This window comes from Talpa occidentalis, unplaced genomic scaffold (assembly GCF_014898055.3).
Source record: "Talpa occidentalis isolate TD23 unplaced genomic scaffold, MPIMG_talOcc4v2.1 talOcc4.4, whole genome shotgun sequence".
Lineage (NCBI taxonomy): Eukaryota > Metazoa > Chordata > Mammalia > Eulipotyphla > Talpidae > Talpa > Talpa occidentalis.
The window spans coordinates 7,738,747-7,765,734 of NW_023604295.1; the positions used below are offsets into that span (position 1 = coordinate 7,738,747).

General features: G+C 51.3%; 1 protein-coding gene across 3 annotated transcripts in view; it reads left to right on the forward strand.

Moving 5' to 3' along the window:
* Positions 1-26,988, forward strand: part of URB1 (URB1 ribosome biogenesis homolog) — a 55,835-nt gene that overhangs the window by 10,247 nt on the left and 18,600 nt on the right. For 2 of the 3 annotated variants that reach the window (XM_037525032.2, XM_054700311.1), the window contains 19 exons: positions 1,499-1,584; positions 3,059-3,184; positions 4,443-4,567; positions 7,633-7,828; positions 8,898-9,035; positions 11,004-11,177; positions 11,836-11,965; positions 12,598-12,714; positions 13,755-13,867; positions 15,740-15,859; positions 17,082-17,198; positions 17,552-17,690; positions 18,408-18,578; positions 19,447-19,640; positions 20,706-20,924; positions 21,564-21,743; positions 22,951-23,806; positions 24,800-25,001; positions 25,602-25,788. In XM_037525032.2, coding sequence (XP_037380929.1) covers positions 1,499-1,584; positions 3,059-3,184; positions 4,443-4,567; positions 7,633-7,828; positions 8,898-9,035; positions 11,004-11,177; positions 11,836-11,965; positions 12,598-12,714; positions 13,755-13,867; positions 15,740-15,859; positions 17,082-17,198; positions 17,552-17,690; positions 18,408-18,578; positions 19,447-19,640; positions 20,706-20,924; positions 21,564-21,743; positions 22,951-23,806; positions 24,800-25,001; positions 25,602-25,788 — 3,590 coding nt within the window. The remainder of the gene's footprint in view (positions 1-1,498; positions 1,585-3,058; positions 3,185-4,442; positions 4,568-7,632; positions 7,829-8,897; positions 9,036-11,003; positions 11,178-11,835; positions 11,966-12,597; positions 12,715-13,754; positions 13,868-15,739; positions 15,860-17,081; positions 17,199-17,551; positions 17,691-18,407; positions 18,579-19,446; positions 19,641-20,705; positions 20,925-21,563; positions 21,744-22,950; positions 23,807-24,799; positions 25,002-25,601; positions 25,789-26,988) is intronic. The other variant, XM_037525033.2, reaches the window with a different exon arrangement.

Below are 26,988 nucleotides of genomic sequence, written 5' to 3' on the forward strand. Positions count from 1 at the left end.
AAAAATTCCAGCCTGACCCCCTTCTGGGACTGTCCCCCTAGAGCAAGGCCAGGCATTGTTCAGTCTAGTAGGATCACTTGCCTTTTATCCAGAGGTTTGTCAAGACACTAACTGACAGGGTCTCCACCAGCATAGCACCCGGCAGCTTCATAAGACACCCCAGATTGTGCTGTGCTTGGAGCTGGCCGAGCCCTGGGGCTCCTTGGCAAGGGGCAGCCTGTGCTGTGCCTGGGCTGAGGGCCTGAGCTCCCTCCAGAATGTGCCTGCTGGATGTAGAGGGCAGGCCCCTCAGTAGTGTAGGCCTGGACTATGTGGGGTCCCCTTGCCCCAGGGATAGCAGCACCGTGAAGGGGATGCTTGCCTTCTGCGGGCAGCGAGTGAGCTTTCCTGCTTATTGCCAGGTCCCATGGGGGTGTCCTGCTGCTACCAGTTTCTTCAGAATTCCCCTGAGCCATCGTGGGCCCAAATTACAGGACAGTGACTGGGAGTTCTTCACTCCTACACTGCCAGTGGGGCAGGACGAGCTTCAGTAGCTGAAAATTAGACCCTTCCCTGTAACTCTAAGCTTCAGTAACTTCTAGTAGCTGAAAATTAGACCCTTCCTAACAACCCACCAGTAGGGAATTTGTGAGCAAATTGAGAACTAATCACAGAGTGGAAGGCAGCTATAAAAAAGTGATGTGGAAACACTGACATTACGGTTTTCAATGATGAATGAGTGGGTGTAAATCTAGTTACCAGTTAAAGTGTGATCCCACTTTACTAAAAATTAAATATGATAGAGCATGAGTACATTGGAAGGTGAATAGTTAAATGGTAAGCCAGAGGTTAACCGTTAATTTCTGGGGAGTGGATTATGGTTATCTTAAATATTATTTCTAAGTTTGTTATTTTCTGGTTTTTTTTGTTTGTTTTAAGAATAGTGAATTTGCTTTTGTAGAAATTCCATGTGCCATTAACTCTGCATAGAGTAAGTGACCGTGTAACTGCTCAGAGCTTCTGCCCAGTGTTGCCAGCGTGCTGGTGCCGGTGCAGCCACAGGCTGGGGTCGCTGCTTCCCTGGGGAGCCAAACATGTGAAGGAGAAAACAAAACACAAGCATCACTCCAAGTTCACCCCCGATCCATAAAATGTTGACTGTCATTTAAACTTTAGCCAAGTCTGAGAGAAGAGAGAAAACTAATCATACCACACGTTCTTCCTCAAAGTCAATATTGAATTAATTGTATTTGGTTTAGTGTGAGAAAGGGAGAGCAAGACAGCTAAGAAACTCTTAAACTCCTTTCAAAGCTCTGTCATCGTTTTACTTTTAGATTGTTGATGTCCATGCCAGGGAAGTGGCTAATCTTGTTGTGAACTTGTATATCACTTCCAGCTTAAAAAGTTAAAGAAAGTAGATGGCATTGTTTGCTGTTCCATTTAAGCAGTGATGGTTTCTCAGTCTGTTTTCCTATTCAAGATGTTTTTGAGTTTAATGTTTTGAAACTTTTCCTTCCAGAATTTATTCCTTGCATTTTCAGTTCGGGCGTAAAGGAAGATAGGATCTCCACCGTCAGCATGTTGCTGTCCACGCTGAAAGCCAAGGTATGTGTTTGGTGGTCAGAGTCTCTAATGTTGTTGCTCCAGTTCTTCACAGGACTCTGGAGCTGTGACAGGGTCAGTGGTGTGGTGGTTCTGGGGGTGGAGTAGCAACTATTTCACAAGCAGAAGAAACATGGTGGGGCTGGTGAGTTGCTGGCCTAGAAGTTACAGAGAACGGTGGAGCCGCTGCTCAGCTCAGGTGTTTTACCTGACAGGGAAGAATTGTTGGTCTGTTGCACAGGAGTTATTGGACAGTTCATTCACCCACCCAGCAAGTGTTGCCTGATGTTGCATATTTTGCCTTCTGCAAGCCTCTTAGAGAAATTTAAAACTTGCTGATAGGATCACTGTCTTTAATATACAAACACCTTAAATGAACAATTGGAAAACTCTGTGACCTTCCCAATGTGAAAGTTGTCAGAAGACCACAAACTGGTGATCCACGAAGTTGGCTGATCGGCATCCTTGTCCAAGGTTTTCACTGCATCCCTGACTGTGTACTTGGCTTTGTGGGCCATGCTAAGTAGCCATGCTTACATGTCTTTGTGGGCAAGTTCTCACTTTCAGCAGTGGCTCAGCTGGTGGTGACGGGGCCCACCTTGGGACATCAGGCGGTGTCTGCAGATGTGCTCAGTTGTCATGCCAGGAGGCTCAGGGGCCCTGTGGGCAGGGCACAGAGAGCCCGCCACAGCTGTCAGTAGTGCTGAGGCAGAGAAATCCTGAGTCAAAGGAATGTAAACAATGAGGTACAGGGTTTCTTCACCTACCAAATGAGAATTTCCTGTTTAAAATAATGGTTTCCACACCAGCTCTAGAGTCGGGTACTTTCCCGGGCATGTCAGCCACTCTGGAAGAGGCAGGTCTGGTAGGATGTGTCCAGGGTCTTAAACATGTTGGTTGACCTAGAGGTGGGGGTGGGTTACCTCAGAAGAGTTGAAGTACAGATACCCAGACCACCTCCCCAGAAATTCTGGGGGGGAGCTGAGAACTCCCCCCAAGTCCATAGTCAGAGATGCAGTGGAGAATGTACAGGAATGCTGATCAGCCAGCTTCAGGCAACACCCTGCTTGTACACACCCAGGAAATGGTGAAGTGTATTTTGGTCACTCAGGGTAGAATGATACCAATCCTCCAAAGTGATGCTGTAAAGGAATTTCATTGATGCGGGGAAAGTGCCTGCTACATAAAAAAAGCAAGTGCTAAACTGCTTATTATATAAATATAACCTCAGAGACACACACACAGATGACCAGTTTTGCCCATGTACCTGGGGGTGGGAGGGTTGAAAGAAACGATACCAAAATGCTAACTGGGTCGCCTGTGCTGGCAGGAATGTTGGTGAATTTCATTTTTCTCTCTGTTTTCCCAACCTTTCTGCCATGAGCCTGCATTCTTTCTATCTTGACAAAAAAGGAAAACCATTATGTTAAAAATAATAATTGAATTTCTTGAACTTCATTTGTTTTCCTGTTTTCAGGTAGTTCACAATAAACATGTCACAAAAACCCAGAAAGTGCGATTCTTTACTGGGCAGCTGTTGAACCACATAGCCTCTCTCTACAAGTGGAATGGGATCAGTGATGTGAGCCTGGAAGATGTCAAGGTAGGTCACATCTGGGCTCAGGTGACCCCACTGTGGGTATGAGCCTCCCAGCTGGGAGCCAAGAAGTCTGAGCAGAGACCTGCTTAAAAAATTACCTCTGTCTGGTCTACTTCTTTGGCTTGTGGGTATAGTAATTCTACACTTAGATATCATACAGTTTATTTATTTATTTTTTTTGCTTTTTTTTTTTTTTTTTTTTTAAGATTTATTTATACAAGCACTGGGTATAGTCAGAAGCGCGGGAGGGTGAGAGGATGCACCAGAGCCAGAGCGGGGAACAGAACAGGCAGACTGATGAAATCCACTGCTGAAGGGAGCAGCGGGCAACAGGAGAGGTCTGCGCGCCACGTGGGACTCTCGCCAGCGGCTGGGGATTGAACCGGCTGCAGAGGCTGCGGGCAGCTTCACAGCCCAGCACTCAACTGCTGCGCCACGGGGGAGGCCCCATACAATTTTTTTTAGATTAGATTTTTTTCTCTAATCTCTGAGGTATCACGAATTTAACCTTTTGTGTTTCTAATATGAAAACTACTTTCCATTTAGCTCAGGGTCAGCTTTGTTCCCTGCAGGTGCTTGCTTTGCAGATTACCAGGCTCTCCTCCTCCTCTCTACTCACCTCTTCTTTCTTCCATCCTTTCGTATTCAGCCTTTACAACTTCAAGGCTGCTTGTTTTTGCTTCAGGACCCTGAGTGTGGGACCCATGATACCCCCCTTCTGACGTGTGTCCTAGCCCTGGCCTGAGCCCTGGCCCTCATGGACCCGAGGCCATTCTGCTCCTCCTTTTCAGTTTCCTCCGGGTGTTTCAGAATGTGCATGTGGCCAGAGTTGTGAGGGCTCGGACTTCCTGTGAACCCTAGTAATTCTCCTCAGGATCCTGCTGTTTTACTGCCTTTTATCTTCCAGACTTGCCTGTGTCCTCCTGTTTTGAACATGTCTCCTCTTCTCTATTACCTGGAAGCCTCAGGGCTTAATAAAAACACTCCCAAATATGGAATTTCATTCAAAAGAGCAAGAGAAATTAAGTCGTTCTTAAACTTGTTTTAAAATACAGGTTTAAACTTGTCCCTCTTAACATTATTTTACTTTCAATCTTGATTGGTGTGTTCTGTTTGTTTGTTTGTTTTTCCCAAATGATGCCAACTGTTTAAAATGTTTTCTAAATTGTCATTAGCCTCTTGATGTCCAGTTTTTTCTCCATAGCTGTTCCTAAGTTTTATGAGCTTGGAATTTTGATTGAATTGTTTAAAACCCTCCTAGGCTTCTGCTGAAGATGCAGGGAAGACCATGGTGAGGGAACTTGTACACACCTTCCTGATGGACCTGTGCTGTTCGCTCAAGCATGGGATTAATTTTTATGACGCATCTTTGGGCACCTTTGGCAGGTAAAGTGTAACAACTGATCCCGAGTGTGTGTTCCTCTGAAGTCATTGCCTGTGACGGGCCAGAGGCAGTTTGTGAGGTTTTGGAATTGTAGTGGGTTAGAACTTGAATTTTAGACACGATCTGACTCTTCAGGGTGAGCAGTTAAAGACCCAGAGAGCTTCTGCTGCTCCTGTGCGGGTCTCAGGGCAGCAATGGACTTAAACACTTGGAGAGAGGAGACACCTTGCCCGGGATGGGCTGCGTGTGTTCACTCAGGAAGGCTTCCGCTACCTCTGAAAGTAAGGCCTCCACCTTCCTGGGGAGAGTGGACCCAACATGGGCCTTGCAACAGCTCTGGGGTGGGTGCCATTGTTAACCCAGCTTTACACACGAGGGGAATTGGCACAGAAAGGTCAGGTCACTCATTGTTAAGCAGCAGGGTGGGATTTGAACACAGAAACTGGTTCCCAGCTTTTACGCTTAATAACTGAGCCACCCTCCCATTGCTTAAAGGTGGTCTGCTGACAAGCTCGGATTTCAAAATTTTGTTTTACATTTCACAATTAGGATAACATTTTATCAGCAAGGAAACAAAGGCCACAGTTAATGGTTTAGAGTGTATTCTTTCAGACTGTCTCTTTGTAGTTGTGTAGCCTTATTGCATATCCATGTTACCATTTTTTAATAGCAAAATGGCCTCTTTAGATGTTTATCATCCCGTTTTTCCCCACTTGACAGTAAAAAAAAAAAAATGGGTTTCTTCTCTGGTCATTGTAAATAACCTTGGTGTTTTTTGCCCTTTTGGCATTTTATTACAATGATATAGTAGTGATTTGATTTAGTTTGAACCACCTAAAAAATCGCTGATTCTTTTAGAATGGGACAGCACCATAGGAATTTTTCTCTCAGCCTGTGACTTTGAACTTTTGATTCTGAGACAATTATGAATTAACTTGCCACATTATTCCTTTTTCCTAAATTTAACATTGTTTTGGTAATAGGGTAGCTTTCCTTTCATCAGTAATAGGAATAAGCTAATTTTCTGCTAAAATGTCACAGCAGACTTTGCTATAACTCCTTGTTTAAAACACACACATTCTTCTCCCTTAAGTAGAGCCATAAAATAGACGATCATTCAATGAACATATTGAATTAACTTGGGGGTGTGGTCTGTTTAAATAAGCTGTGGCTTATGTAAATTTTTGAAGCCATTAACGTAAAAAGACAAATGTTTGTACTTAGGATGGAGGAAGGGAGTTTGTTCCCGAGGGAGTTGTTGAAAGACTTTGAGGAACTGAGCTGTAGGCTGCCACTAGTTGTACACCTCCCGCCTTCTGCTCAGGCAGCTCTCTGCGATGTCACTGCCTCAGGGACTCTTCCCTGGACGCCCTTTTCTGTAAAGCCCCTGCACTGTCATGTCCTGTGCCTGGCTTTTGCTTTCCACAGTGAGTTAACAATACTTTGTATATTTATTTGTTCACTTGTTCATTACCTCGTTGTCTAGAAACCATGAGAACAAAGGCTGATCTGCTTAGGATTTTCAATGCCTAGACAGTGCCTGGCACATAATGAGCTTTGGGAAGCGAGGGCAGGCAAACTTTCCCTATTAAGGGCCAGACAGTAAATACTGTAGGCATGGCAGGACATGCACTCTTTGTGACCCATGGCAGCAGTGCAGCCTTGACATGAACAGTGGGTGTCACCCTGTTCCAGTAAAACTTTATTTACTGAGACAACACGGTGGGAGTGGTTTACCAGCTTCTGGGGTGGAAGTTAAAAGATTCTGGGGTCAGACAGCTCTGAGACCTTAAGCAAATTGCTTCTGTCCCCTTCTGCTACCTCATTCGACCTGTGGAGATGACATTAGTGCCTGCCTCGGAGAGAGTAGAGTGTGGAAACAGCCAGAGCTGTGGGTGCCAAGTAGCAACCACTGTGTCAGTGGCAGTGCTGTTCAATTTATTATTTGTTGTTGATTACTATCTGTGTGTACACGTGTGTACGTGTGGCATTTTTTTGCATTCCTTGTAGATTTAAAGCCCTGTTGACATCACGCACTGTATTTGTCTTGCTCATGAAGTTTCCACATTAAGAATGCTCTTTTTAACTCGCTCCTTGAAAACTGTGTTAATGTATGAGGCTATCGTGGAACATTTTTGTTTCCACCTGTTTGTAGGCGATAGAAAGCTGTAAGGGTCCTGGAGGCCATGGGCATGGCATGAGAAGAGGCACTTTCTCAGGTTTCTCTGGACTTGGTGCTTCATGCAGATAGGAGGTGGCATCTGTTCTGGGAAGGGGTCGAGGTGGGCTGGGTCACAGGTCCCGGGTTGCTTGCTCCCTTTCTCAGGTTGTAATGTCTGCTGGTTTTCCTGCTTATTTCACCATCATCTTTTGAAAACTGCCCACATTGGGACAAGTTCAGGATATTATCACACGCTAGTTTGTTTGTTGTTTTTTCTGCCTTATTAGCTCCTTTCAGCTGCTGGGTGAAGGATAGGAATTTGAGGTAAGGCGAAAGTAGAGGCAGCGGGAGACCTATGCAGAGGCCTTGTGCTTTGGCTGAGCCTTCAGGAGTGAGGTCATGGCACGGCGCTTGGCACAGGTTGCTCTTTATGGAGAAGAAAAGCTTTCATCTTTTCAGAAGAAAATTTGTCCTCTGTGTTTTTAGGGCACATATAATTTGCTTGCTTTTCATGTGTGGTTGGAGGAAAGAGATCACTAAAATCTCGGAGGAAATTTTGAGTGGATTCTTTCCTCTTGGCTTTGCCTTTTCTTTACATGCGCTTGGCCTTCTCCACAGACGAGTAGGTGGTCAGGCTGGATAGAATGTTTCCTTCCTCTTCTTTAAGTCACATGAACATGAGGGAGAGAAGGGATGGGAGCAGGACAGAGTCTTCCCCGCCACAGGAAAGTATAAGCGTGAAACCCAAGCCCTCTGGTGGGGATGGAAGTGTCCTGCTTTATGCTGTGCGGGAAATAGACCAAAACCAGAATGTGGGCTTGTGTCACAACTGTTTCCACCGCTTTGGGCCATGAGCTTTGGGCCAGTGGTGAAAACTCGCTGCTGACTCCTCTCTGCTCTCCACAGAGGAGGAAATCTGACCCTCCTGCACTTCCTGTTGGGCTTGAAAACGGCAGCAGATGATGAGCTGGTGGCCGAACTCGTGGTGAACATTCTTAAAGTGTGTCCCGACCTCCTGAACAAATACTTCAAGGAGGTTTCGTTTTCCTTTCTCCCGAGAGTGAAGTCCGCTTGGACGAATAACATCAAACTGTTAAACAAGGTGAACACCTGGGTATTGGGAAGTACTGGTGGGGGGTGGAGGGAGCTGGACAGCAGTGGCAGGTGGGGGAAGTGACATCTCCATAAACCACGCAGTATGGGGCCCCTCTCAGCCTCTTTCAGGGGCTGCTTCAGATCTCAATGTGCCCTTATCCTCTAGAGACACTGCTTTTCACTGTGTTGAATGCTGAGGTCTGGGCCTTTTGAACCCGTTGAGCCAATTTATCTGCTTCATTCAGACCTTTTATAGAGATGTGAGTTTCAGCGTGGTTAGGTCAGAAGTAATGAAATGTCTGAATTTTAGGATCATTTTGGTGTTAGGATCACTTTGCTGTTGCAGGTGCTTAGAACACTTGAAATGTGTTTTACGTAAACAACATATTAGTTTTCTTCTGACCATTGATGCCAACATCCCCTCACTCACCAGTAGAGTAGTTACTCTAGCCCGTTGGCAGCACTGCCTGCTGGCTGTGTCAGTCTCACCCCTGCTAGAGCTAAAACACCTGGGAGTGTTTCTTCTGCCTCAGCCTGGGCTCGGCTTGTCTGTAAGGCAAGCTTTGTTTGCATCGTCACTTTGTCTCCCTTGTGTGCCTGTGTGTGCAGTCCCTGCATGTCTTGGATCTTGGGACCCGAAGGATGCTCTTTGCACCTCGTTTTGGGAAGATAGCTTCTGGCCTACGCCCATTGTGGGAGGTGCTCTGGGCTGCTCTCCCCAAGGGAGCGGGGAGGAGGGACAGGCAGGCCTGGTGCATGTCCTCACCTCGCTGCTCACTAGCTGCATGTTCCTGGGGAGATTGCTAACCTCATTGAGGTTCAGTTAGGTCATGCTTATTGTAATGTAGATTATGGTACACTAAAGGGCTGTCCTGAAGGCTGGGATTTGAAGGTCACTGTCCTGGTGACCAGCCAGTCTCGAGACCTGACTTGTCTTTTATAAGTGGGTCTGGAGGTTAGTCTTCTGGACCCTTTGTCACTATAATTGTTTCATTGCAGCGGCTTCATGGTGGGTGCCTGCAGTTAGCCTTAGCTTTGAAATGGCCCCAGGTCATTCTTCTCCCTTCTTTCCACAGATCTACGAAGCCCAGCCAGACATCTCCCGGGCGTTTCAGACCAGAGAGTTCATCCCTCTACCTCGGCTCCTGGCGATGGTGATGGTGACCACTGTGCCCCTGGTGTGCAACAAGATGATGTTCACCCAGGCATTAAATGTAAGTGGTTATTCTGCTTCTAGAACTTTCTCTCATGCTGCTGATGACCTTGGGGATTGTTCTGACAGTACTGGCCTGGATGCATTGGTCCCTGTTTTGTCAGTGAGCCTCTGGTGCTTTGCATGAGCAGGGCGGGGGCCTTGGTGCCTGCAGCACTGACCTAACATAGCCCTCCCTGCTCCAGCCATACCGCCGCGCCTCTGTGGTGCTCGATACCTGCCTCTGCAGGAGAACTCAGAACAGGAAAGAGAAGAGTATTCAGTGCAGCCTGTGTTGTGTTACACTCTCATTCGTGTGGATTTCTGGTGGGGGGACTAAAATTGGTGTAGCAAATCCTTTCTTTCGTGGTTTAAGTTAAGTAGTGTTAAATTTTTCTGGGGAGCATTTATTTTGAGGACCAGCTGTTTTCAGGCATTTTTTTGGAGGACATGTTCATGGGACAACATAGATTCTTAAGTTTCACATCACTGTTTAGTATAAGGTCCCACATCCGTCAGAGCCTGATTCTAAGGAACTCTGCATCTTTCACCCCCGCATCCTGGCTTTATGTGGACAGCTGTACAGCTGTGGGTCTGGGGTCCTGCCAGCCTCTCCTAAACCCAGGTTGCTCAAGACCTTGCTGGGGGAGGCCAGGTTTTCAGAGGGCATGCACGGCCCCTGGGTTTCCAGGGGAAGGCCCACTGTTCCAGGTGGCTGGGTGGTTAGGGCACCAGCAGGACTAGGGTGGGTGGTGGCAGGTAACACAGGCCTGAGTCGGCCCCATGATAGTGGGCACTTACTGTCAGGTGGTGCAGACTCCTTAGATCGTGCCCTGGCACTGAACATCCTTTTGATTTGAGATCTTTGAGTGGCCAGTGAGGTTTGTGCTGAGTGAGTGGTGGGGTGAGGAGTAGAAAAAAGACCTGTGTGGACTAGGCAGCAAGGGCTTTTATTCTGCTTGCCAAATCATTGAGAGTGATATTGGGACCCAGCTAGCTTACCCATCTGATTTGTGGGAGATACAAAATATTTTATCATAAGGGGTTGCAAGAAAATAGAATTGAAAGGAACATGTGAGCTGCTGGCTTCTGTGTGGGGAGAGGAGAGCGTTCACAGGCTGGCTGCATTTATGAGTCCCTTCCCGCTAGCTGCTGGTGGTCTGGACACAAAAGCTGTCTACTCTCCCTCCTGGGGTGTTGTTTCAGGAGAGAGGGCTGTGCCCCTGGGGGCGTCCATGCCTGGATAGAGCTGGCTGTTGTGGGGTGAGGGAGAGGGTTGGTTTCCCTCCCCCTGCTGAGGCTACAGTGCTGCATCCCGTGTCGCTCAGGGTGGAGCTCTGCTTTCTCTCAGCTTGGAGGTGGCACAGGTTCTTGAGCATTATGGCAAGTGAGGGTCTAGAGCCTTGGCTGCCTTTCTGAACCCACATAGAGTGTCTGGATGTCAGAGGCCTGCGATCGGGCTGCATGCTCACCTACTGAGCTAGCTGCCTCCTGACATCAAGAGCTTTCCCCTGAAGCCCTAGATGACATAAGCACATTTTTTCAGTTTCCCCCATCTTTTTCTGTTTGTCCTCCTACCACACGTAACTGATGCTCTATGATTATGCGATCAATAAAAAGACCAGGATCTTGCTGGACGGGCAGCATCCTGCACTGTGTGGCCGCTCCACAGCTCCCGTCTATCGGTGTGGTGTTGCCCACGTAACACATAGGGTTGGCTTCTGCTGAGATCCTGCTGCTGTGGAGGCAGATAATCCATCTGGGCTGGGCGGTTGTCAGAGGAGCTCACAGGGACAGACAAGGAGCTGCCTGTAGTAACCGCCTGCCCGGCAGTTGCTAAGGTCAGGTATGTGGGAGGTGAGGAGCCCGGCGGTTCCTGCGAGTCCCCTGTGTGGCCTGGGCAGGGGCAGGAGCCACCCAGCCCAGGGCGTGGGAAGTCGGTCCCCCGTGCAGCCTGGTGACATTTGTGGATGCGACTCTTTCTTCCCAGTTGGACAGCAAATCAGTGAAGCACACAGCTCTGTCCCTCCTCTCCGGCATTTTGAAGAGAGCACTAAAAACCATTGAGTACTGCCTAAACAAGGAGGCCTGGCAAGGATCGGGTGTGTACACAGCCACCATGATGGAGGAGTTTGTGCGTCTCTTCAGAGAGGCCCTGAGCAAGGTAGGCACAGAACCAGGCTCACCGTCCCCGGAAAAGTTTCCAGGCATTCCTTACTAGAATCACAGACACAGCAGCAGGGAAGCCACCTGTGGGGCACAGAGGGTGAGTGTGAAGGGCCGTGAAGAGGCTGGTGCTCCTGGAGCGCATGGCTCACCCGGCACTATGCAGCCCCCCCACTGCCACCGCTGCAGGCACACACCGGCCTGAGCCTCAGGGGGTGTGTTTGGGAAGCCCCTCTTCCCTCTTCTCCTCTTGGCTTAGTCTGGTGAGTGAGGAGGGTGGTTTCCTTGTCTGTCAGGTTCCCCGCCGCCATTATGATGTGTGACTTTGTCCTTAATGAACAGCTCCCTTGCTTGCCTAGATGAGTCTTAAGAGATTTATTTGATTTATCAGCATCCCCCCCCCCCAGTCCTCACGTACCTTTCTAGGCATCATCTAGAGCTCACAAAAGGCCTGTTCTCTCCCCCACCATCCTGCCTCTTTCTTACACACTCACACTCATTTTTATGTACACTCATGTGTGCCCGGTCACGTACACGCATGTACACTCTCACGTGCTTGCACCTCCCTGCTACTTTTTGTTTCTCCTTGCTCATTCCTTTATTTCTCTTCATTGTTTAATGTAACTGATTTTTGGTCTTTGCCTTTTCTATTGTAGATTGTACCAGATCTCAACACCGTCGTGTGGGTCTGGCAGTCACTTGTAAAGCAAGAGACAAAACAGGATGATAAGAAAGGGACGAAGATGGGCAAGAGGTCTCCTGCTGCCACTGTGGCTCCCCAGTGCGGTGAGGACTCCCGTGGCCTGCAGTGGAGCAGAGGCCAGCAGAATGGCTACTGTCTAGGGGGGCCTGTGAAGGCCTCCCTGCTGTGAATGAAGCCTGGGTTCCTTTGTTGCTTGGGAGGGAAGAATTTGAATGGAGTTGCAGGTTGAATTTTAACGTCTTCTTAGAGATGTGCTCACAATTTATGCCACCACTGTACCTCAAAAGACTTGAAGAACAGTGACTGCATGTCTCTGGCCTTTCCAGGGTGTGGTTGGGGGGCTCTCTCAGCATGTTAATGTGGGTACAAGGTCCCCCCATAATAAGATGCACTGACTCAGCCCTTGTTAGTGGGCAGGTGATAGGCTCTGTGTCTGCCAGGCCGGGCCCTGCTGTGCCTCCATTGTTCAGCCAAGGACACAGGGACAGGGCAGCTTCATGACACCTGCTGAGTCCGCTGCAGGGAAACGAACCCCGGCTGTTTGCACAGGCCTGACTTTCTTCCCACAGCGCCTCCTTCCATCTGGCTCCCTGCGGGCCTTTCCACAGCGTCCGTGTGCAGTCCATGTGCTGGGGACTGGGAAACAGAGCTGCCAAGCAGCGTACCTGTCACTGTTGAGGACTTCCCTAATGTCTGCTGTTTTATTTTGGTTCAGATGATGCAGAGACCATTCTTCTGAAAGCGGCCCTGCTCCAGGTCATATGCCTTTACCAGAAGGTGGTGCCGCATGTGGTCATGCAGTACAACTTCGACTTCAGCAAGCTGCTGAAAGGTGCGTCTGAGCCAGCGCAGGCACCTTCTACCATGTGTGCCAGGGGCGAGGGAGGAGCTGAGGCGCCAGATTAGAGCCCCCAAAGCTGAGGAGCGAGGACTGGTGGGGAGCTTGGCCAGCGTGCTGCTCCTCCGGCCTGGTTAACTTTATTTGGACTGAGATCTTAAATAGATGGTCTTTCTTAATTAAGTATCAGATGACTGCTTAGCAGTGAAAGAAGGGAGAAACAGCAGTTTGAGTTGCCTGCAGTGACTGATTGACAGTTGAGGTCAGAGAGGCCAACCCTCATCTCATGCCTTTGCACAGGGGCCTGCAGAAAGCACAGCCCTTGGCAGGCGCTCTGCCTCCTGCTCATGGCTCACTCGGCAAGGTAGGCGCACACCACGCTTGGAACAGGCTGTCTAGTGAAACTGACTTTATAATTGGGCTTGCCAAAGAAGCCTTGCGGAAGTGCCCCTCTTTGAGTTTTTTAAGACATTGAAATGGTCCTATATCCAAAGGCTATGATTAGCTTTTTAATTGTTTGAGGGCAAAAAGTTCTCTTTGCCAGGAGCACAAGTAATTTACTAGAATGTGGTCACTTAGTATTTAGTAGCTGTGTCCTTCCCAAGCAAAGGGCCTGGAAATCAGGCCAGAGCACAAGAACCAGTTTCCAGCTTGGGGAGCCACAGTCTACCCCGAGAGTCTTTGTGGTCTGGGAGTGAGGCCATCCAGGACGAGGTGACATTATGTAGGGGCCACACCTGGAGGGCATCCTGGTGGGGGTGGGGCTTCCAGCAGAGGGAAAGACTGCTTCGGTCAGTAGAATCTGGGCTTTTGGTTGAAGGATCTGGCTAGACTTCAGGAGGCGGGGTCATGTCAGGTGAGGCATGTTGGGCAGTCGCCTTAGGTGGGCACAGAGCAGGGGAGATGGACCCCGCTTCCTTCCTTTTTATTTCCAAACAGGAAGTACCTAGCTCCTCCTCTGGCCAGGGGTGGCAGCTGGGTGGGCACCCACCTCCTCACCACTTCTCATCTGTTGTTCCCCTCTCCGCCTGCAGGCATCACCTCCGAGCAGGGCCTTCGAGAGGAGGTGCCCCCCATTCTGCAGCACCACATGCTGCAGGTGGCGCTGGAACTGCCTGCCAGCAAGCTGTTATGGTTAAAGGCCCAGGTAGGAGCGGAGGCTCCCGACTGCTCTCTTTCACTGACCTACTGGGTTTGTTGACCTTCTGACCTGGGACTTTCAAACTGGATCAGGACCCTGGCGAGCCTGGATCCTGAAGGGGGACATCAGTTCTCTGTTTCGAGAGGGTTGTTCAGAGCAGAGCTAGGCCATCTGTGAATCTCTTTGCTTTTGCAAATTAAGGTGCTTAATGTCTCTTTACTGAACTACATTGCTGGGTTTTAGCATTTTGGGGGGGGAGCGGCTTAGCATTTTTAATCTTGACCATTTTATGTTTTCCTTGTCATTTTTTTTTTAATTTTTTTAAGATTTATTTATTTATACAAGAGCTAGGGTACAGGCCAGAGGTGCGGGAGGGTGAGAGGATTCACCAGAGACAGAGTGGGGCACAGAACAGGCAGACAGATTGAAAGCACTGCTGCGGGGAACAGCGGGCAAGACAGAAGAGGTCTGCTGTGCCATGTGGGTGTCTCCCTGGCCGTCTGGGAATCAAACCAGCGCTGCAGAGGCTGCGGACAGCTTCACAGCACTGCGCTCAACCCGCTACGCCACCAGGGAGGGCCTGTCTTTTAAGACTTCTGGGACAGTATAATATCGAGCCATAAAGGGGACTCAAAATGCAACCTGTGTATTTAAATATGGGGTACTGTTATCTCTTCTATCCAAAAAGGGAAAATGACCAAGCAAAATTAGGCATCATGTTTTTAGTTGTCAGGTGGTTTTTCAGATGCCTTGGGTCTTATTTACTATCTTGTGGGAAACCAGTAGCCTGGGAAGTATGTGCTGTTTCCAGGAAGGCCAGAGATGGCAGTGGTGCTGCGCTCTCTGTTTTTTTCCCCCAACCTCGAGAGTTCTTAGTGATGTGTGCCTGCTTGACACCAGGCCTGCTTTACCCGCCAACTCCTCGACGCCCTGGGAGAGGCAAGGCAGCTGGAGCACAGAGGTTAGGACAGTTCTGAGGGCCCAGCTGTCAGAGGAGGATCCACAATTAGACCCGGCAGTGCTGCCATAGTCCCTTTGAGGACACCACCACCCACCCCAGGGAGACGACCAGCTTGGGAACCTTTGGGTCTTCTCCCAGCTGAACAGGGCCAGTGAAACAAAGACCTCTTTCTTTGGAAGAACTGGTGTTAAAATAATTTAAATTCAGTCCCCCATACCACCCCAGTCTGTTAGGCTTCATGAGCGCCAGCACTTCCCGTGTTCAGGATCATCCAGGGGCTGCAGGGGACGCCCCAGAGACATGGTTGGTGGAGTTTGGAATTGGGTTCTGTGTAAGACCTATACCAAAAGCCCACTGGCCTTTGTCAGAGGCTGTCTCTATAAGGTGGTGTTGGGTCAGTACCACATCCGCTGAAATGCAGCACGAACGGCCTTCGGCGAGTCCCCCAGCCCTGGGCTTTGTTTTCCCACCAGCCGGCAGGCAGGGTAGCGACTGCACCCGGTCCCTGGGATTCATTCCCCACTTGTCCATCACGCAGTCTGTTACCTCCTCATGTCTATGTGTGAAAAACTGGGTAATAGTCATCCCTACCACCCAGGATTGGTGGGCAGGTTGATTTTATCTGCCCAGGATAAAAGGCATGAGTGTGAATAAAACCAAGGTGGTGCCAGCATACACAGAGGCCGCTGTGCTTCTGTTACTGTTCCTCTCTCCGCTGCTAGTACTACAGCTGCTGTTGGGGGTTTGGGGTGAGTTGCCTAACTCCTGAGGTTCCTCATGTATAAGATCTCAGCAGTCTTGCCAAGGTGTGGTCAGAACAGGGTAAGGCGAAGGCTGGCGGTATCCTGGGTGTGCTGCACCTTTGTCACAAGCCGCGGCCTCCTGACGTGTGTTGCATTCTATTGTTCAAACTCCAGGAAGGCCCAGATGCAGAGATTATTGGAGGAGAACGATCTGTGTTTTATTTACTGATGAAAATGTTTGTGACCAGCAGCCATTTGCAGCTCAAGTTATCAACTAAACTCCTAATCACTAAGGTGAGCGCCCTCCTGCCAGCGCGTGTTCGGGGCAGTGCTCCGCCCTGGCCCCCTGAGTGGGTGCTCAATCGGCCCTCGCCACATCTGGGCTGTCTTAGGACTGTTCAAAGTTTAACTCATGTCTTATATGTGGCTGCATTCCCGAGAGGCTGCGTGGTGACCTGGAAAATGGGTGGGCTTCAAAGTCCTTTCTAGGGTTGTTTTGGTTCTGCCCCTTTCTTGGGGTCTACTGGGGAACCGTCTTAACTTCTCTGACTGGCTTCCCCTTGGGGAGTGGGAGTAATGAAGCCAGAGGACTATGGAGGAGATGAAACATGGGGAGCAGTGTGGGCTGTTCCAGCACATAGTGGCTCCCAGTGCTGAGTTCAAGGAGGAGAATGAGGCATTTGGCATTTGTTTCTCTCCTCTGCCTTCTCATACTTGACGCTAACCTTTCTGGGACTGCAGCAGGCCCTGCTGGGGCAGCAGGAGATCTCGTCCTTATTTTGTTGTACGGCAAACACTGGGGGAGGGAGCACAGGAATCACAGTCCCCATTTTTAAGGTGTGGGTCACCTTACGGCCTTAACCTCACCTGAGCTGATTTAAGGACATGTACATCTAGGTCTTGGCCTCAGCAGGTTGCCATTTTCTCCTGGGGTCATAATCCCTGACAGCAGTCGGTAGGGGAGGCCCGTTGTGTTTGCCCCAGTGCTCTCCGTGGCAGGGTTCGTGCGGTGGCACTGCTTAAACCCTAGTCTTTTATCAGGCCATTGTGCGATGTCATTCATCACCCACAGCTCAAGTCCTACCTTACAGCAAAGTCAGCTCTCTTAGGAGTGGCAGGTGCTTCTTGCCAGGGCCACATTGAGGTGGTGTGACGTGAGGAAATGGAAAATTTCATGCAGGCTGAGGTTTTGTCAAGTAGCTGTCAGGGGTCAGGTTGTGCACATTTTCCTACATCTCTGAAAATCCTGGTAGAAAATCAGACTCCAAAGTAGCAGCTGATTTGTTTCTCCTTTCATTGTTTGGGAGTTGGGGGTGAGGAGCCAGAAGCAGCAGGGCTGGGCTGGGCTGTGTTGGCTTTGCTGGACAGCTCTGCCGTTGCCCTCAATGGTAGCAGCGCAGCTCGAGGGAAGAGCTTTTAGAGTAGAACTGTGGGTGAAACGTGAATCCCCTTTCCGCTCCTGGGGTCTGTCACGCTGGAGCACAATCCTGACTCCTCCCATGTCTGTGTCCGGCAGATCCTGCGGGACACGGGGGTGTTTGAGCACACCTGGAAGGAGCTGGAGCTGTGGCTGGAGCACCTGGACAGCAGCGCGGGCGAGGCCCAGGAGGCCGTGATCCAGTTCCTGGAGCACGTAAGCCCGTCCCCGCTGTGCGGGCGCAAGTGCGGGATGAGCCCCCGCTGTGGTGTGGTTTTGATGACCAGGGCCAAGGCGGCCACCTGGTTTCAGAGCCTGTGACGTGGGAGTGTGTGGCTGTGTGCTGTTTGTTTAGTTCTTTTTCAGGATTTTTGTGTGAAGGAATAGTGCTATATTAAAAACAGTGGTGCGTACTACAAAGAGAATTTAAAATTCTACAACAAAGTTTTCAGCTTGGCAGAATGGTGATTGTCCCCACTAGAGGCTGTTCACATCTGAGCACCTTCCCTCAGTGATTGGGGCGGGGCGTTTTTCCTGTTTCACGTGTGACTCGGCTCTCTGCTGCCCAGGTTTTACTGACATTGGTGGCAAATCCCTACCCGTACACAGACAAAGCCTCCGACTTTGTCCAGGAAGCCAGCGCGCTGCAGGCCCCCGCGGCGAGGCAGGACGCCGACGACGCCAGCATTCCCATCTCCCACATCGATGGTAGGCGCGCGGCCACGGCTCTGCCCGCGGCGTGGCCAGGCACATGTGAGGTGGAGCCGGGGCTGCCCCTGCGGCCTCAGGCAGAGGGTAGACGGCCTGTTTCCCTGGTCAGAGAGTGGTCTACTCTGGGCATGAGGATCAGTATCCTTTTTATTTAGCTCATGTGGAGGGAAGTAGGTGCAGCGCTTGTGCGGCGTACTTGGTGCCGGGTGCTGATCCAGGCTCTTCACAAATCTTCACCCATGTAACCTCATAAACAACCCAGGGGGGTGTTTATGTGGTTAAGACAGCTGAGGCACAGAAAGGTTAAGTAACTGCTCAGACTCACACAGCTCAGACCTAGCCAAGTCTAGATTTGAATCCAGACGCTCTAGTCCATGCTGTAACCTCACACTCTTTTGCTGCTCAGATTTTGGGTTGTTCCCTGAATATCCAGGTCAAAGTTTCTGGGTTTCTCGTTGTTACTTGAGGAAACCTCAACCTGTTATCCCCTGAGCTGGATATTCTTCATTTTTGTCTGGCAAGGAACTCAAAATTTTATAAGCAATGTCCTCATTTATTTAGGATGAAGCTTTATATTAAGCCTTTTTCCAAGAGAAGTTAAATTTTGATTTCTCGCCTTGCAAATATCCTCTTACCTAGCCCTTCCATGGGGTGCGCAACAGTGGGGTTTTCGGGTGGTTTGTGCCGTGGCTTGATCTCCTCTCTCTGGCTCAGATGTTCTCGACATGGTGGATGTCCTGGTAGAGGGCAGTGAAGGCTTGGATGAGGAAGTTGGATTCTTACTGGATGAAGACACAGTCCTGCTCACGTTCCCGTTCAGTGCTGTGGTCCCCGCCGCCCTGGAAGCCAGGAATAAGCTGCTCCTTGGGACAGAAAATGAAGCAGGTGCCTGAGTGAAGGCAGGATGCTTGGGGCGCTTCAGGCCAGCTGGTCTGTGAGGGTGGGAGGTGGGGTTCCAGGAGCTCTGAAAACTGAAGGCAGCGAGGTGCAGCCCCACCATGGAGACAGCGACGGGGCCAGGCTGAGAGTGCGGGCACAGGAACCGCCGGCCAGGCTTCTGGGAGACTGGCCGTTGGAGGGACAGGTCTGATGCAGCGTGCCTACCGGGCTGCCCGGACAGCTGCAGTGCCTCCATGCTTTCTCCAGTTCTTACTCCTGATGTCTTCGTGTTCAGGTGTGAGTTCGTCACACCTGCTGTCGGTTGGGCCACTTAGACCGAAGGGCGCACTCACAAATCACATGGTGCCATACTGCAGGATCACCCAGACTCCGCTGTAGTAACAGACAAGCCCCCGCACATCACTGGCTTCATGAGTAAAGGGCTCTCTTGACCTTGGCATCATGCACTATAGTGCAGGGGCCCTCCTGGTCGCTGTCCCCATCTTGTCACTGTGGAGGAGAGAATGGCAGTCAAGCAGGGTGTTATGGGTGGCCTGGAAGGCACTGAAGCCAGAGCCTTGTGCTCTGTGAAAGTGGGTGTGGAAGTGGATAGGTGAGCCCCAAGCAGGGCAGCTCCTGGCCAGCGTGTGCCTCACCTCTGCTGAGCCTGGATCTCCACTTCCAGGTCTCAGGACTTGAGGTCTGATTAATCAGTGGAGTGTGGTGCAACCTGCCTCCCCTTGGGTGTGTACCCCCCTGGAGAGTTGGCATGACTCTCTCTGGGTCCTGGAGGTGTGTGGGAGTTGGTGTCACTAAGGGATCACAGGGGTCAGACCCAGTGAGCTCTCCCCAGAGGTCTCTGGTTTCTTTGCAGGGAAAAGTGTCATGGCGTATCTGACTGCGGTGCTGACGGACCTTCTCCACAGCCAGCGAGACCCCCTGGCCCTGTGTCTTCTGCTTCAGGCTTATGATAAGCTGGAGACTCCACTCCCGGCTTACTGCTGTCAGCTCTCCCGCTTCAACAGCTACTACCGCCTCTGGATCCCAGAGCCAGCCCGAGAGACCTTGGTGAGCGCCCCCTGCGCCGGGAGCCTGCAGGGTTAGCCAGCTGGTGGCCTCAGCTGTCTGGCAGCACCCTGTCAGCTGGAGTTTATTAACCCTCTCCTGTCCCCCCACCCCGCCCATGTGAGAGAGGAAGCTGAGTGGTCTCCACAGCTCAGCCGACGGGATGGAGACAAAGGACCCAGTGTTGTGGCAAAGTCACATTTCCCCTTGTGCCTTTTGGCTTCTAGGCCTGGGATAGGTTGCCTTTGCTTTTTTCCTTACTGAATGGTCTCTGCTTACTTGTCCTGGATACCCATCCTGCAGACATTTTCATGCCCTAGATGTGGGTGGGGCAGGAGGAGAATGGAGTTCAGTTTTAGCTGCACTTGGAAATCAGGCGGCTCAGCACCCCGTCCTGTGACTGGTGGGAGCGCACATGCTGCTGGCGGCTTGCTGCCTGCGGGGCCTCTGCTGCAGGTACCTCTGCACCTGAGCATTGACTCCTCACAACAGCCAGAGAAGATGGTCTACTGCCCTCAAGTGTGTGGGGAAACTGAGGCGAGGACATGCTTAAAGATAAAAGCCCTGTGGGTAAATTGAGAGGGCACTTTAGGAATTTTGCAAGAAGGAACAACTTAATTTTGAGGCAGAACCATTCCAGAAGTTTGTGTTCATTTCATCCATTGTCATCCAAGCCTCCTAACAAGATAGTCAGGCCCAGGCTCCTGGGGGAGAAGGGCTCTGGGAGGCACACAGCTCACAGTCGGCTCCTTTATGGGTGCGGTTCCCCACTTCCCAGCGGTTAACCACCGCGGTTCCTGTCATCAAAGTGAGGTGATTCAGCGCAGCCCCTGACTGTGGCACCGCTTCCCCTGTCATGTCAATGACTCTACGTTAACACGCTCTAGGAAAATGTGACTGATGATACCTGGATTTCATTTCCTTAGGTAAAATGCCGCGTGATCCACATTTTCAGTGTCAGTGTAGGACCATCAGCCCTTTGTCGCCCTGTGCCTGTTTTGCCAGACTGCACTTTTTCATCAGTGGTGATTTATCTTTCTTCTCTTTGGGCCTTTGCTGACTCCCAAGCCGCTGCAGACGTCAGACAGTCTTGCCCCCCAGGATCTACCGACCTCTTCCTTCTCGGCCCTGCTGCAGGGGGCCTATGAGCGCGAGGGGGCACTCCTGGATGAGAGGGTCCAGGCACAGCTGCTGGCTGCCCTCCCGCTCCTTCCCATGCACCGGATCCCTCTCGCTGTGAGACACGTGCTGCTGTACCTCCGGAGCTCTGTGGAGAACTTCCGCCAGGTCAGCTTGTCCCTCCTGCCACTTGGGCCTTCTCTGAGTCAGGTCCAAGTCAGGTGACAGCAAGTGAGGATGTTGTTGACCCATTCCACATGTGGGGTGGGTGGGGACCCGACATGTAGCACCACAGGGCAAGTGTGGGGGCTCCTGGCCTGTTCAGCACTCCTCCCTAGAGCAAGGGCAGGGAGTTGAGTGAGCACCAATTGCCGGCCTTCCTGGCAAACCCAGCGGCTCCCTCCGCAGTTGCAGGTGGCCAGGGCAGCTGTGAGTGAGGATGGGCTTTTCCCACAGCTGGCTGGAACCGTCCATTCTGCCCCCTACCCCCGTTTCTTTCATAAGTTTTTAATTTAGTAGTTCTTATTCTTGAGCTTTCTGTCTCAGATGTGATTTCAGATTTTTAGTTAAGTTTTGAGGCAGGCCTTGCCCCTCACTTTGGTCAAGGCACATCTGTGTATTTCACCAAGATGTACATGGATATGTTTCCTATCAGGAAATGCCTTTGAGTTGGTGGCATTTTAAGAGGTGTGGCCCGTCCAGCTGTGTTACCATGTTTCTGGTGACATCACCCCTGCTAGTGACGGGGGTTGCAGCGACTGCCAGCCCTTCCCTGGCCTGAGGGGTGTGCGACTCTCGTCCTCACAGCTGGGCAGAAGTGCGGGACCAGCCCTGCTGCAGCTTCTCCTGGGCCTCCTCAGGCACCTGGTTGTACACTGTGAGCAACTGGATGCCCAGAACCAGCGGAAATGCCAGGCCGCCCAGGCCGAATCCGACCTCTTTTTGGATATGGAGTCTGTGGCCTCGCTGGAGTTGGCCAATGACAAGGTGCCTCCTCTTCTTTATGGTCTCCTCCTGTGAGCCTCTTCCCTCCACTGATGAGAATATTCTTGTAGGAAAGTGGGAAATGGAGAAAATAATAGAAGAACTAGAATTCCCCCATGACGGCTCACCCCAGAGCTGGGAAGGTTCCCCCGGGCTTTATCTGGACTCACTCTGCTCACTGCGCTCCCTGCCCGCGCTTTCCCTATGCTGTGTGACATCGTGGGTATTTTTCTGCTGCACAGCTGTAGCCTGTGTTACATGGAGGCTGGGTGGTGGGCGAGGCCCCCATAGTCTGTTCTTTACAGCCTTCTTTTGACCCCCAGCTGGGCCTTCTGGGGGGTGAGGACCAACATATGTTGGCGCAGGACCTCTGTGAGCCCATCAGCTGGGGCACAGGGTTTCTGATGCGCCATCGTGCTGTTCCGGGTGGAGCTGGCAATATGTGACTGGAAGGCACCGGGCTCCTCTGCCCTCCCATCAGGGAAGAAAGAGGATCCTCTCCCTGGGGCCTAGAGACGTCATGGGGCAGGGCCATGTTCAGTGAGGCTTAGCGTGACTGAATCAGACTGATCTCAAATCAAAGATAACAGCTGCTTTCCGATCCGTGGTTTTAACTCAGTGTTGGGGTGAGAGTTAGGTTCCCAGGGGGTCCTGGACGCCCAGCTTTCTTCTAAAAGTAGAGACAGGATTATTTCTAGTCCTGGGTTGTGCACCCTCATCACAGGGAGTCCCCACCCCAGACCTGGATTTCTTCTCCACCTACTGCCTTGCTCACCTGTCAGTTGATGCCATATCCCTCAATCCAGATTCGTTTTGGAAGGGGACTGCCGAGGCGAAACCAGGGGATGATTGATCTGAGTCACATTTTGGGGTTTCTACTCAGTGGTTGTCAGTTCATTCAGGCTGAGTTCAGCAGATACCTGCCAGTGTCTGGGATAGGGGGAGGGTTGGAAGGCTGGGGCACTGACCAAATCAGGGTCTAGTCCTCACACTCACACAGGGAGACTATGCCTTCTGGTCAGAGGACAGCTCTGACTGGGCTGGGATTGGTGCTGCAGGCGCCTCTGAGGGGCATTTCAGCTCAAACTTGAGGATGGAGTGATAGAGGCAGTCTGTTCTCCATCCCACGCACACTGGGAGTGTCAGCCTGTCTGCTCTGTCCTCACTGCCCTGGATGGTGGGTGAGGTCAGCCTTGTCCCTGTGTTTCAGACGCTGGAGGAGGTGCTAGTGGCCATCCTACGACATCCCACGCTAGAGGGCTGGTTCCTGGCTCTGGAGCAGCAGGCCCTTCCCGCACACACCCTCAGCCCTGTCCTCGTGAAGCTCCTGGCCGCCCATTTCAGTGCTGGTGTCCTGCAGCTGCTGATGGCCAGTGCCCCGATCCTCCGTAGCCTCGGCCAGCTGGGCCTGCTGGCCAAGTACTCGGAGGCCATCACCCAGAGTGTGTTGAAAGAGCTGCGAAACAAGAGGGCGGGCCCAGCCACTTCGCCATCAAAGACCCTACCACAGCTGGAGGCCCTGCAGGGGCTTCATTTGTATCTAGAGGGCACTCAGCTCCGCGAGGTCACTCTGAACCTGCTGAGACTACCCGAGGCCCATCTGCTGTCCCAGCGAAACACAAAGTCTCCCGAGAAGGAGAGGCACCTGAATGCCTTTGGGAAGACCCTGGTCCAGTTGTTGACCAGCAGCCCCCAGGACCAGCTGCAGAGCGGCGAGCTTCTCTGGGCCTCTGAGTATGTGAGAGGCCTGGGGGCTTTGCTCCCTGCTCTGGCTGTGGACGAGCTGGACACTGTGTTCCTCCACGCTCTGCAGAGAGAGCCCGTGCTGGCCCCCGTGGTCGGGGTCAGCTTGTTTGACTACTGTCTGGCCCGGCACACACCGGCAACCCTGGGCATTGCCACGCTGCTCCTCCAGCACAGCTGCACCCACCTGCTGCGCTTCGAGCTGTGGTGTGGGCAGGCGGGCTCGGGGCGCTGCCTGCAGGAGAGCCTGGACAGCTTCCTCCCCCTGGTGCACATGTACCTCCAGCGCAGGACGCGGGGACACCTCACGCGGCCCGCAGCAGGTACGGGAGGGGCTGGCCGGGGGAAGCGGGGAATTTGAAGTTAGAGGGGTGCAGGAGGTGGAACTGCGGGTCTCGTAAGCCCAGTAACTTCCTGTTCTGGGCTGTGGTTCCATTTCTACTCCAGCCTTTGGCCCCTCAGTTCTGAAGATTGAGAAAGATGAGGACTCTCACTCGACACACTTTTCCTCAGTCTTTCAAACTTACGACTGGAGGTGTAACCCCATCAACTCTGAGTTAGCCCCTGGAAAGCTGGGGGGAGGGGTCAGCAGGAGCTGGGGTTCTGTGGGGCCGAGGGAGGATCAGTGCCATGGCTGGGTGTTGTTACGTTGACAAGAGTCTGCCGGAGTAACCTGCTCGTCCCATTTGCTCGGCTTAGGGGCCTGTGGGTGAGTTGACACCAAGTCAAGGCAAGTTGGGCCCAGTTCTCTCTCCACCCATTTGGTCTCAGATCTGAAGTGCTATATGATCACCTCAGATTTAATTTAATCCCTTTTGTTGTGTGAATGGTTTTTACTCACTGCTTTGTTTTTGTGTTGCTTAACTTCACATCAGTGGTGATGGGTGTTTTTAGAAGTAGGAGCCCCTACAGAGGGTGCCTCCCAGCCAGTGCTTCTCACTGCACCTCTCCTTGCCTCCCTTGTCTGCACCCGGGCCTTTGCAGAGTGACTCCTGGGTGAGCTTAGAACTTTGGTGCTCATGGCCTTATGAATTTTGAGCTCAAGGTTACGCCCAGGGCTCATTGGGTCGAAGACTCCCTGGCAGAGGCTTGATGGATGCAGAGTGACTGTTGTCCTGCTGGTAAATATTTCACATCTGGCTCCTGGGAGAGACTGGCATTTGCCAATTTCTGTGGCGTTGGTACTGCCATGGTCATTTTCAGCTACCAGTGTCACTGCACCCAGGTCGGGTTCCTGAGGCAGCCGTCTGTGCTCATGAGCTGGTCCCACTGGCTTCCTGCTTGGTGACCACCTCTCCTTTCTGTGCCTGCCCCAGTGTCCTCCGCTGTCATCCCTGTCTTGAGGAAGGCCCTGTGGAGGCGGCTGCAGACTGGTCTTCTCAGTGCCATCGGGACCCCAGAGTCCGGGCTGCATCAGGAGATCCTGGCCCAGCTGGTCCCATTTGCAAGAGCCAAGGACCTTGGTGTCCTCACGGACCACTTGCCCAACTTGCTTCAGACACCCAACGGTGTCGGGAGGTACGAAGGCTGAGGTCTCTTGGAGTCCATCCCACTTTCAGCTTCGCTTGTCCCTGGAGCACTTACGAGCACATGGAACCTCACTGCAGTGCCGCTGCGCCGGTGCTGAGAAGCAGTTCCTGCCGGGACCCCAGTGGTCTTGGCCAGAGCAAGTCTGTCTCATCAGGTGGAGGCTGATTCTGATTCCCTTAGACCAGGGGGTGGTTGGAGTTGTCTGACATTGTTGTCACCACATGAATGGGGTAGTTGCTTTGCCATCTAAAGAGTAGAGACCAGGGTCCTACAACGCATAGGATAGCTCCCCTGCAGGGAGGAGTAGCGTGCACAGCTGAGGGCGCCAGGATTACCAAGACTGTTTCCTGACCCCGACAGTCTGGACAGTCCTTACTGTACCTGCTGTGCTAAACGCGTTTACTGTGGCCGTGGCGACGCTAGTACATCTTCCGTGTGAGCCGGGGCGGGGACGCCTGGGATTTCAGTGCGGGTAATGAAGGGAGCCAGACTTGGGCCGCTGTCCCAGGGGCTACTGTCAGGTTGGGTTAGACAAAGCCAGCAGCTGTAGAGTCCACTCCTAACTCTATGACTTGCCTTCCGCTGCAGCTGGATCGTGGCTGACTCTGTCTCCGCAGTTCTGGAGGGGTCAGCGGAAGAGCTGCGTGCCTGGAAAAAGATTCTGCTGGAGTCCTGTGTGAAGTGGCTGGTGGCTGCTTTCAGTGAGGGCCCGCAGGAGGCCGACAGCGCCAGGGAACATGAGAAGCAAGTGCTGCTGAGATTTAAAGAGCTGTTGGTAGGTCTCTTTCCTTAGAGACAGTGGTTTAGTTTTTAAGGTATAGAAAATCGAAGAACCAGGATTTCTAGACACATTCTAAGCAGGGGCTGTGAAGCGGCCTAGTGGTGAATGGGCTGAGTCTTAGAGGATAAGCAGCAGGTGGGGGCAGTTCCTGAAAGGAGGCGTCTTTTATCAGGTTTCATTTTCTTGTAATGTTTTTATCTGATGTTAAGAGCAGTAGCACTGCCTTCAGAATGTTAGGAAAACTTTCCCTGGGTATGGATTCCTAGGTTTTACATCGTCTTTAAGCATTTAAAAAAGTTGTTATACTACCTGGTGGCATGTATTGGGGTCGGAGAATTCAACTCAGTTCTCACACTGCCTCCTGAGACAACTTCAGGCTGCACAGGTCCCTCACAGGCTCCCTCTTGGCCTCTGATCCACCAGCTATAGACTAGAGGTTCCCGCGGCCCTGCCTTAAATCTGAGTGACAGTGACTAGCCTTGGACGGTCAGCCACTATGACTGGAACTTCCAGCCCTTTCTTCTTGCCGGTTGCCTGGCAACTAGCCCCCCCCCCCACAGGCTGTGGGGGGTGGGCCCAAGTCACCTCATTAGCATAAGTATCGCCAGATACTTATGTGGATAGTGTAACTATCCACACTTAGAAAATTCCAAGAGTTGGGAGCTGTGAGCTAGGAACTGTGGATAATGACCAAATGTATACAAGAAATGCATCTTGAGCATCTGAATGACCAAATGTGTATATTTCCTACAAACCCCAATATTGTAGCTCTTCTGTCGTCATCTTTCTCTGTCTGCATTGAGGATTTTTCCCTTTGCATGGTTGAAGTAGTTGGATTGTGAGGGACCTTGATGTTGTTTCCTTCGAGTTTCTTGTGTTTGATGTTCATTGAGCTTGGCTCTGTGACTTGAGAGTTTTGATAAAATTTGGAAACAGCTATTTTTATCCATTACCTCCTTCCATTGGGTGCCCCTTTTAAAAAAACATTGCTATTTATGTGGAAGTAATTCTGAAGACAAATATGTGTTATTTCCTCAGCTTGTGGCATAAAACTGCATTAGGAGTGAATGTTTGTGTTTATCCTCTGAACCCAAATAAAAAGGAATCCTCAGGAGAATAACTTGGGTGAAAATCAATGTGTGGTAAATGTTCAATGTGATAGGTTGAGGTCAAGCAGGGCACTCGCTCACTTGT